This window comes from Xenopus laevis, chromosome 4L, assembly GCF_017654675.1.
Source record: "Xenopus laevis strain J_2021 chromosome 4L, Xenopus_laevis_v10.1, whole genome shotgun sequence".
In the NCBI taxonomy this organism is placed as follows: Eukaryota; Metazoa; Chordata; class Amphibia; order Anura; family Pipidae; genus Xenopus; species Xenopus laevis.
The window spans coordinates 124,705,546-124,717,349 of NC_054377.1; the positions used below are offsets into that span (position 1 = coordinate 124,705,546).

The window sequence follows — 11,804 nt, forward strand, 5'->3', positions numbered from 1 at the left end:
CAGGTTTAATTTGGCGAAGTATTGAAGTCAAAGTTTTTTTAAAGAGACAGTACTTAGGTTATCGAAGATTCGAACGATTTTACTTCGAGTCGAAGTCATAGTATCCTATTCGATTGTTGAAGTATCCAAAAAATTACTTTGAATTTCGAATTTTTTTACTTAGAAAATTCCCTCGAATTCACTTCGACCCTTGATAAATCTGCCCCTATGGGTTAAATGGGCTGTTCTCCTTTAAATTAACAATAAGTATAATGAGTGATATTTTGAGACAATTTGCAATTGGTTTTCATTTTTCAATATCTTTTTTGAGTTATTTAGCTTTTTAATCAGCAGCTTTCCTGTCTGCAATTTCAGCAATCTGGTTGCTAGGGTATAAATGACCCTAGCAACCATACATTGATTTAAATAAGAGACTGGAATATGAATAGGAGAGGGCCTGAATAGAAAGTTATAAAAAGTTGCAATAACCATTAATGTATAGTCTTTACTTAAATTTTATTTGTTTAGGCAGGGGCCTATTTGAAGCTGGAAGGCGGCAAATAATTCAAAAACGATATAAAAAAAAAAACTAAACAATGAAGGCCAATTGAAATGTTGCTTATAATTAGCTTTCATATAACATACTAAAAGTTTTCTTAAGCCACTCCTTTCTGGGTTGTCTATGGCTTTGTTTACACAAATAATGACTGGAATTACACTGCAGGAATGGAGAGGGTTTGCTGCTTTCTTTTCAGACGTTTGTGCATTTATTGAATACAACAATAAAATATAATTCTGATGAACAGCGCTGTTTGTTACGCGTGAACACTATTTATGCTGCGTGCGTGCTAGGGTTGTACGTTGTGACTGAGAGACTGACAAACAAGCGCCACCTTTTTTTTCATATTTATCGAATTACACGCGTCTGGCATTAGTTCCGGTTTTAGTGCGTTCCAAACCTCGTTCTAGCACAAGGCCGCGCCTATTTTGGTTTGTTTCAACCAATCAGCGCGGCTCATGTGGCAGTCGGTCGGAGCCAGACTCTGCAGCTGATTCAGCGAGGCCGAGGCATACTTATTTCATTGGCCAGGGCTGTTAACACTGAGAGAAGCTGACCGACAGAGGACAACACCGTGCCCGTTTTAGCTCTGCTCCTGACATGGCCTGTTAGTAGCGATTGGCTCCGGGATGGCGCGGCTGCGGCCGGGCTAAATAAATGATGGCTGAGACTTGGGCTTCGGAGATTATGACGCAGGCCCTCGGGTGTTTACAGGCTTTCAGCTCAGAGTTCACACTGGAATGGGAGAACAGTGATATGAAAGCTGCGATCTTTAAGTTGCTGTTGGGCTGGATCGTGCTGAGTGTCACTGCTATCCAGCTGGCTTGGAAAAGCTACGGAGCCACTGTCAATAGTATCTACTACCGGCAGGGTGAGAATGTGGCCCCTCGGTTATACCGACCCCCTGAAACCAGCAGCTCCCTCCGTTCTGTAATGTGCGTATGACGTCCTTCTTGGTGACGTTACGTCACATGGTTAGAATGTGTTTATTCCTAGCTAAACCTGCATAACATGGTGTCAATTCTAATGAGTCCCTTTACCTGGGGCCGTGGTATAAGCTTTATAACATGTTTCGAATCTTACTAACCTATGTTAAAGGGATACTGTCATGGGGAAAAAACATTTTTTTCAAAATGAATCAGTTAATAGTGCTGCTCCAGCAGAATTCTGCACTGAAATCCATTTCTCAAAAGAGCAAACAGATTTTTTTATATTCAATTTTGAAATCTGACATGCGGCTAGACATATTGTCAATTTCCCAGCTGCCCCAAGTCATGTGACTTGTGCTCTGATAAACTTCAATCACGCTTTACTGCTGTACTGCAAGTTGGAGTGATATCACCTCCTCCCTCCCAGCAGCCAAACAAAAGAACAATGGGAAGGTAACCAGATAACAGCTCCCTAACACAAGATAACAGCTGCCTGGTAGATCTAAGAACAACACTCAATAGTAAAAACCCATGTCCCACTGAGACACATTCAGTTACATTGAGAAGGAAAAACAGCAGCTTGCCAGAAAGCATTTCTCTCCTAAAGTGCAGGCACAAGTCACATGACCAGGGGCAGCTGGGAAATTGACAAAATGTCTAGCCCCATGTCAGATTTCAAAATTGAATAAAAAAAATATGTTTGCTCTTTTGAAAAATGGATTTCAGTGCAGAAATCTGCTGGAGTAGCACTATTAACTGATGCGTTTTGAAATAAACATGTTTTCCGATGACAGGATACCTTTAAAGTAAAATTATAAAAATTAACACTTAATCAACAGTTTATAACAAAATTAAGTGGCATATTCAAGAATCTTCCCAAAATGGTCTATATATTTAAGTTAAAACTGCCCTTCTACATCTCTTGTTTTACGTGATGGGCTGGGTGCTGCCTCAGAGATCACCTGACCAGAAATACTGCAGCGCTAACTGTAAAAGGAAGAAGTGTGGAAGCAAAAGACACAACTCTGTCTGCTAATTGGCTCATGTGACCTACCATGTATGGTTTGTTTGTGTGCACCGTGAATCTTACAATCACAATCCCAGGGGGCAGCTGTTATTTTTTAAAGTGGCAATATTCTATTTAGGATTACCCAATGGCACATACTACTAAAAAAAAGTATACTATTATGAAAATGGTTTATTTACATGAAGCAGGGTTTTACATATGAGCTGTTTTATGCAATTTATTTTTTAGAGACCTACATTGTTCAGGGGGGTATCGTTTTCCTTAATAGTCTACAATCCTTTTATTGCTTTTTTTTTTCCACTGGGTGGTTGACGATTACATATAAATAGTTAGATGGGAAGAGACCCCCTTAGGGTTGCCACCTGTCCAGTTTTGACCGGGACCACCCAGGTCAAAACTGCCTGCCGGGCAGGATTTCCTATGATTGACACTGCGATCGGCCAAATTGCTGCGTCATAGCACAGCCCCTGAAGTCACGGTCTGCCCACTCCTAGTCCCTGTCATGCCCCCTCCACGTCAGAGCCCCGTCCCCTGTCTGGTCTCCACGGGGCTAAAAGCTGGCAACCATAGATCCGCTACTAGTAATGCAGTAGCCAAGGTTATTATAAAATTAAAAAATCTTTATTAGGACATGCATTAGCCTGACGCGCTTTGTGCCTAGATGGGCACTTACTCTTGGTCTCCCCTCAATATAGATGACAAATTAAAATAGATGACAAATTAAATCACACAAAGTCTTATCCAATCAAAGAAGATCACATTGCACAGTTCCATACCATTGAAAATAATTTGCTTCGATTACATAACACAAGGCTTTCTCCAATCAAGGAAAGGCAAATTACACAAAATTCTAAACCAATAGAAAAAGCAACAGCAACCAATGTAAGCATTCTATAATAAGAGTGTGATACATGTAAACATTTTTTTTGTATGTTGTGAGTGTGCCTAACCTACACCATGTGATGCAATATGTGCCTTAATTCTGAATATAAAACAATTGTAGAAAAAAATATTCCATAGACTTTCTTTTAGACTGTTGGTACCTTATTAGATCATTTGAGGGAGTCTATGAAAATAAATAATGGATGGGCTAAAACTGAACTAAGTTCTTGGTGTATTCAGTCAAACTCAGAAGCATTATTTTTTTTTTTTAAGGAGAACTAAGGGCATTATCATTGTAGGGAAATGGCACAAGGTCACGGGGTACTTTTGGGTTCCGCCCCTGGATTATACATAGGGACCGCCCCCGGGTTATACAGAAGGGTCGCCCCCGGGTTATACAGAGGGGCCGCCCCCGGGTTATACAGAGGGGCCGCCCCCCGGGTTATAAGAGGGAATACCCCCAAAAGCACACAAAGTCAACTCTGGAGAGCAGAGATAAGATAAAGCTAAAAGTGATAGTGCAGAGGTGAGTTAACTAATGATTTTATAAAAACACAGAGGTTACTTAGAGTTACCATGTTAGTTTATATCTGGGTGCTTTTAGTTGTTTCGCGCTCCCGTTAATAGCATTTCCCTGTTACTTCAACCTGCAATTGTTTTATATATGAAATCCCATGCTCAAGGGCAACCAGTACCTACAGCACATTATGCAGTAGTAATGCCAAAGCAACAAATCAATTACAATATATTCCTATTGCAAGACATAGAGAAAATGCTGATTCTCCGTTGTACTACTTGCAGGTATGGGGGGGCAAAACGGAGGAACCCCAGAGTACCCTGCTCGTTTCCCATTATGGTGAGTATCTTTTGAGGGGTCCTAGAGAGGCAAAATCTAATCTAAAAAAAAAAGTGCACTTGAAAATGTAAATATCAATATTTTTTGCATTTGTAAAGGGAATTTAGTTTATTGTCCAAATTACTAATTTGGTGTCATAAATAATTAAACTGTGATTATTCATTTTGAGAAGAATATTACAACTAAAGAGACGGCATAAATAGTGGATTCTAATTGGGCATTCCTTTGCAAGATTTTAAATATACATGTATGGGACCTGTTATCCAGAATGCTCTGGAACTGGGGTGTTCCGGCTAACGTATCTTTCTGTAATTCACACCTTAAGTCTACTAGAAAATCATGTAAACATTAAATAAACCCAATAGGCTGGTTTTGCTTCCAATAAGGATTAATTATATCTTAGTTTGTTTCAAGTACAAGGTACTGTCTTATTATTACAGAGAAAAAGGAAATAATTTGTACACATTTTGATTTGAATAAAATGGAGTCTATGGGAGATGGCCTTTACGTAATTCGGGACTTTCTGGATAACAGGTTTCAGGATAACGGATTCCATACCTGTATAAAGAATAATGTACCACCTATTGTAAAATATACAAATATTTTCAGTCAGGTGTTTCATGACCATATAAATGGCTGAGGTCACAGGCTGAGTTCTTTTATACAGGCCATACAGGTGACATATAGTATCCTTATATTTTACAACAGGGGGTAAATTACTTATAATACACACAAGCCATGATTATCCTGTAAATTATATCCTTATAAACGGTGAGTTCTGATGTCATTTCTGTCACATGACTCACTGAAACTTGTGTATTATAATAAAGTACCCCCAGTTGCAAAATACGAGGCTATTGGAAGTCGCCTCAGCGTTCCATGACCTGTATAAAAACATATGGTCATAAAACTCCTCGGTGACTTATAATATCCTTATATTTTACAAGAGGGGGTACTTTATTCACTATATTATAATGCAAACATTTCATTGAGTCAGAGTGGCAGAATTTACATCATGTCAATATATATATTACATATATATAGTGAATAAAGTACCCCCTCTTGTAAAATATAAGGATATTATAAGCTACAGAGGAGTTCCATGAGCATATAAAAGCTTTTATACAGGTCATGTAACTCATAGGGGACTTCTAATATCCTCATATTTTCCAACAACGGGTACTTTAGTTATAATACACAAGTTTTAGTGAGTCAAGTGACAAAAATTACATCACTACTCACCGTTTATAAGGATATAATTGACAGGATATTCATGGCTCATATATATATATATATATATATATATATATATATATATATATATATATATATATATATATATATATATATATATATATATATATATATATATATATATATATATATATATATATATATTTATTTTTCTATTCCCTTTGGCTCCCAGACTCATTCAGCCCCTTCCTCAACTTCTTCTATGCTATAGTGATGGAGTCTAGGAGCTAGGCAAGCAGTTTTAGGCTTGACATGTAACTAAGAAATTGTGTTGAGTTGTTGGATGATCGGCCATGTGTTTCTCTGCAGGGAGAGTTCAAGCACTGAATCCTTAAAAAGGCACCAAGAATGAGCACCATTCTTTTCAGGACTCTGCTGTCCCCTAGTGGAGACTTCTGATAACCTGCTCCATAAAATGCCAGGGCTGTGTGACTGAACGAGTTGATCTGTATTAGCACTGGGTGGGGCAGTTCTACCCCCAGAATACACACAGCGGGCTGGATCAGTTCACAAACTGAGCATGTGCGGGACAGTGACTACCTCCGCTGGATGACTTCATAAGGGTTCTGATCACTAAATAATGAATAATGAGGCTGGATGAATTGCCTCATTCTCATTTGACATCAGGGCTTAATTCATACTCTGTCCACAAGTATCAAGATGAATTGTGTCGTTACATTGCTTATGTTTTTGACTTATTTAAATTTAAGTTTTTATTTAGCAAATATCAATGATTGCCAGTTCTCCCTGCAAACCCCATCGCCGTCCTTAATCTTTCAATCTAATCACTTTAGCAGTTCAACAGAATACATTGTAATATTGCACTCTGTCTCCCCCGCCCACAACTTGCTGTTACAGAATATACTGTGGCCTTATTGGTGGGGATCTCCTGGTATAGGTAACTGAAACCACTAATCACAAATCATGTTTGACCCCATAGAGAGAATGAACGGATAATTGCCTTGCTCAAGTGCAGGAGTAGAATTCTGCACCTAATCTATATGCCCAAGCTTTAGAACGAGGATGCAATACTCAGCACTGCTATACAAGTGTTATATGAGTAGATTAATCACAAACAAGCTGCATTTGTTTTACTATAAATGTAACAAGTAGCGGTAGATGGAAGGAAATTTAAGTAGGGGTAACACCATTTAATATATTAATACAGTGCAGGATTAAGATCTTTGCCAGATTGTAGTCACATCTTGTGCCACTTACTTGCAATGCCAAGTTGTAGTTTGTTACCTGCAAATAGCTGTGGCTGGACATAGAACAGCAGGCATCTGGTTTGGGTGAAAAAAAACCCTGATCATAGCAGAAAAGGTATATTTCCCTTCCTTGACGTATCCTTTTATATGCACTATATTAAGTATTAACTAGTTTTTTTTCTCTGTGTCTGCATATGCATACAGATTCCATCATTCAGGATCCTGTGTGCTTTATCCCTCACAGCAAGTACCCAGCAGCCTGTTCCTTGCTTATCTGCTACTTTAAATTAACTTTTAGTATAATGTAGTAGAGTATCATAAAGTATCATTCTGAGACAATTTGCAGTTGGTCTGCATTTTTTTTTGCAGCAGCTTTCTAATTTGGCATCTTTAGCAAACACCTGGTCAGTAAGGTCAAAATTACCCTAGCAACCAGAGATCAGATGAATCTGAATAGAATTAAGATAATTAATAAAATAGTAATAAAAAGTAACAATAACAACAAAAGTGTAGCCTCTATAATAGTTTTTTGGCTGCCAGGTTTCGTGACCCCACTGGAAAGCTTCAGAAAAAGGAGGCAAATAATGAAAAAAAAAAAATGTAAAAAGCAAAGACCAGTTGAAAAGTTGCTGTCCGTTCTGTAACATACTGAAAGTTAACTTTTTAGAAAGGTGAACTACCCCTTTAAAAAAAAAAAAAAAAATATATATATATATATATATATATATATATATAGTTGCTTTCCTCCCTACCTCAGAAGGTTTCAGTAATTATTCTCCTAGGTGTGAGAGTTTATAATTTATCTTGAGATTCTATTTACATTTTCTAGAATCATTGCATTTCCCTTCATGCTATCCGTTTGATTTTGGTGCCATTTCTGTTGGGGTATATCTACGGAACGTTATCTTCCCTTTTTGCAGGCTCCATATAACTGTGTGTATTCCAAGCTTTATTCATCTGTGTATGATTTGCTGTAGACCACGTATTCAAATCAGTGTAAGAAAGTACAAAGTGCGTAGACAATGGGAAAGCGTGTCTATGCCCTGCGATATTTAATATTCTTAATTTATTGGGTCTCCTGAACAAAGGGTTTGAGTGATGTGTGTGTCCCATTCATTTGCTTTAAATCTGAAATGATAGAAGGCTAAAGTTTGTTTAAATAAAACCCACAAAACTCTGCATGGAACACTTTCTTTATCCACTAATCTTTAACTTTAATAGTTTCTAATGAAGGAATCTGGTACAGGTATGGGATCTTGTATCCAGAAAGCTCTGAATTACAGGAAGGCCCGAAAGCGGTGGAAGATGTTGTTTTTTTTTTGGTACGAGGGTTGAGTTCTCCTTTAAAGCAATAGGCCTGTATGACTGATTCAGTGAGAGAATTCCACATCTTCACAGCTCTCACTGTAAAAAAAAAACCCTTCTGAATATTTAGACGGAAACTCTTCTCATCGGATTGGATGACCTTGTGTCAGCTGGAAAGACCTACTGGTAAATAAAGCATTAGAGAGATTATTATATGATCCCCTTATATATTTATACATAGTTATCATATCACCCCTTAAGCGCCTCTTCTCCAGCGTGAACATCCCCAATTTGGCCAGTCTTTCCTCATAGCTAAGATTTTCAATACCTTTTACCAGCTTAGTTGCCCTTCTCTGTACCCTCTCTAATTCAATAATGTCCTGTTTGAGTGATGGAGACCAAAACTGTACGGCATATTCTAGATGGGGCCTTACCAGTGCTCTATACAATGGAATAATGACCCCCTCCTCGCGTGACTCTATGCCCCTTTTAATACAGCTCAAGACCTTATTTGCCCTTGATGCTGCTGACTGGCATTGCTTGCTACAGTCAAGTTTATCATCTACAAGGACTCCAAGGTCCTTTTCCATAATGGATTTGCCTAGTGCAGTCCCATTAAGGGTATAAGTGACTTGGATATTTTTACATCCCAGGTGCATGACTTTACATTTATCAACATTGAATCTCATTTGCCACTTAGCTGCCCAGATTGCCAGTTTGTCAAGATCATGTTACAAGGATGCCACATCCTGGATGGAATTAATTGGGCTGGATAGTTTTGCGTCATCTGCAAACACTGATACATTACTTACAATACCCTCTCCTAAGTCATTAATTCACAAGTTAAATAAAAGTGGACCCAATACCGATCCCTGAGGGACCCCACTAAGAACCTTACTCCAAGTAGAGAATGTACCAATAACATCCACCCTCTGTACCCGATCCTGTAGCCAGTTTCCTATCCATGTGCAAACGACTTCATTAAAGAGATACTGACACCAGAAATTAAATTTTTTTTACATCTATCATAACATTGTGTTTGCATGCGATCTATAATTTTGCCATAAATGTATTTGCAGATGCTTTTACATTACACATCTGATCCCCCATGTTCCTCTATGAGGAGGCTGCCATATTTGAGCTCCAGTAGTTTGTTAGCATTAGAAATTCTACGTGACATGTTGAGATGGGACAGTCATGTTGGCAAAACTGTCAGGTTTAGGAACTTCAAGTAGCAATTACTTACAAAAACAGATCTATCTGTGAAGAATTATCAACATGAGCTATAGGTAACTTTTAATGTACATTAATATTTTGAAGAATCATTTTTTAGTGTCAGAATCTCTTTAAGCCCTTAGTGTACAAATAAGTCCATTGTGGAGCACTGTATCAAGTGTCTTGGCAGAATCTAAATAAATTCTCCTTGCCTCATCATAAAAAAAAAATCTAATTTGTCTGACATCACCTGTCCTTCATAAAGCCATGCTGATTTCATAATGTCATTCATAACATTATGTGAACCCGTAACAAGCTTTCAAATGCCCACCATGGATGTAAAACTTACTGGCATATAACTGCCAAGCTGAGATCGTAATCCGTTTTTAAATATAGGAATCGGCTTTCCTCCATAGGTACCATGCCAAATGAAAGCGAGTCTGAGAAAATCAGAAATAGAGGCCAGTCAGAAAATGTATTAAGCTCTCTTATAATCCGAGGTTGTATTCAATCTGGCCCTGGCGCCTTGTTCACAATTTTTAGCAAAGCTTTATGAATCATATCCTGAGTCAGCCACTGACTAGATTGAGCTGAACCAACAGTGCAGCTATGAGGTGGGTCTAGGAACTCTGACTCCTCTATTGTATACAATGAAGAAAATTTAATTACCGTGATCTTTGTTTCCTTAAAGTCCTTACAGCAGCACACGGGATAATATCCCCTTATTTCTGATAGGACAGACAAGATCCAATTAAATCAAGAATCTATAAGTTCAATGTTTGAAGTCCATACAGCAGCACACGTGTTAATATCCCCTTTTTTCTGATAGAACAGACAAGAGCCAATTAAACCAAGAATCTATAAGTTCACTCCCCCACCCCCTTCAGATTGTGTTGTAACAAGAATACACAGAACTGCTTCAATATATTTTATTAGGGTGGGAATCAGATGTGCTGCTGTATGGACTTCAAGGACAAAAATTCCAGTAAATAAAATTTCATCTTTCCTTGACATCCTAAACAGCAGCACACAAGGGACATACAGAGTGAAAGAAGATCACTACTTCCTGAACATTGACTGGAGAAGCATTCTACCTAAGGCTGCTTCCTGGGAAGCCTCGATGTCCAATCTGTAATGTTTAGCAAATGTATGGAGACCGGTCCAAGTAGCCGCTCTGCAAATTTGGTCGTGGGGCAACAAATGTTCTGCCCAGGATGTCTCTGTTTCATGGGTTGAGTATGGTTTGTAAGTCTAGAAGCTGCCTCAACTTTATTTCCCCCCCCCCCGAAAGTCTTCTTCAGATTGTGGTTCTGGACAAAACGCATATAAAATAATCTCCTGGTTCATATTATATTTAGATTAGAAGCAACCTGAAATCTGGCAAGGTTCTTAAGATGACCTGATGAAGAAAGAACTGAAGATAAGGTTCACGGCGTGTCAAAGCTTGAATCTCGCTAACCCTCTTTGCAGAAGTAATGGCAACAAGTAAAACTGCTTAAAAGGATAGATGTCTCCTATTCACTTTTTTCTAGTGGTTCAAAGCGAGGATCACATAAACCTTCCAACACCAAATTAAGATCCCATTGAGGTACCGGATTTATCACAGGAGGGCTAAGCACTTGTGCAGCTTTTATAAACCTCTGAATAAGCGGAACAGTGTATAAACGAATTCCCATAAAAGCAGAAATAGCTGAAATCTGAATCTTCAGAGTGCCAGGTCTCAAGTTCCTATCTAGATCCTGCTTGGAACCTATAGTTCTGCACAATTTCAGCATAAATAAAGACAGTACTTTAATGCCCACCTCAACAAATTAAAAAGCAAAGGACCCCATGCAGTACTCCACTAACAACACTGGTCCAATTAAAAAATGCTCCATTTACCACCACTCTTTGTAATCTATTCTTCAACCAGTTCTATATCCAAGTAAACATATAGGGGCCGATTCACTAAATTCGAGTGAAGGATTCGAAGTAAAAAAACTTTGAATTTCGAAGTATTTTTTGGGCTACTTCGACCATCGAATGGGCTACTTTGACTACGACTTCGAATCGAAGGATTCGAACTAAAAATCGTTCGACTAACTAAAAGCTACCGAAGTCAATGTTACTCTATGGGGACCTTCCCCATAGGCTTTCCTAAGTTTTTTTGATCGAAGGATATTCCTTCGATCGTTGGATTAAAACCCTTCGAATCGTTCGATTCGAAGGATTTTATTGTTCGATCGAAGGAATAATCCTTAGATCGTACGATCGCAGAATTTGCGCTAAATCCTTCGATATTCGAAGTCGAAGGATTTCAATTCCTAGTCGAATATCGAGGGTTAATTAACCCTCGATATTCGACCCTTAATGAATCCGCCCCATAAAGTTCCAGGCCAATATTACTTAATTTAACCAGGAACTGTGTGGTTATTTATCATAAGTTTTAGTAAAATCTAAGTAGATAATATCCACTGTCATCCCAAAGCCTAGGTTCCTGCTTACGTCCTCATAAAAGGCCATTCAATTGGCAAGATCTACTATGCTTTTGGCATTATAAACCAGGCTAGCACAAACTCATAGTATTGTGATTTGCAATGTATTCAAGTAT

General features: G+C 38.4%; 1 protein-coding gene across 2 annotated transcripts; it reads left to right on the forward strand.

The window, feature by feature from the left end:
* The first annotated feature begins 973 nt into the window (after positions 1–973).
* Positions 974–6,772, forward strand: LOC100037040 (T-cell leukemia translocation-altered gene protein homolog). 2 transcript variants are annotated; one of them, XM_018258945.2, is made up of 3 exons: positions 974–1,473; positions 4,178–4,232; positions 5,796–6,772. In XM_018258945.2, exons 1-3 carry the CDS (start codon positions 1,196–1,198, stop codon positions 5,811–5,813), a joined length of 351 nt encoding a protein of 116 aa, XP_018114434.1. In that variant the 5' UTR covers positions 974–1,195; the 3' UTR covers positions 5,814–6,772. The 2 variants fall into 2 exon arrangements, with proteins under 2 accessions (XP_018114434.1, XP_018114435.1); XM_018258946.2 differs by having other exon boundaries at positions 988–1,409.
* The last annotated feature ends 5,032 nt before the right edge of the window (positions 6,773–11,804 follow it).

Excerpts from the sequence above, each read along its gene's own strand:
- LOC100037040 (XM_018258945.2), top strand. The coding sequence starts at position 1,196 with ATGATGGCTGAGACTTGGGCTTCGGAGATTATGACGCAGGCCCTCGGG. Across the intron at positions 1,474-4,177 it reads AGCTCCCTCCGTTCTGTAAT|GTATGGGGGGGCAAAACGGA; the intron begins GTGCGTATGACG and ends TACTACTTGCAG.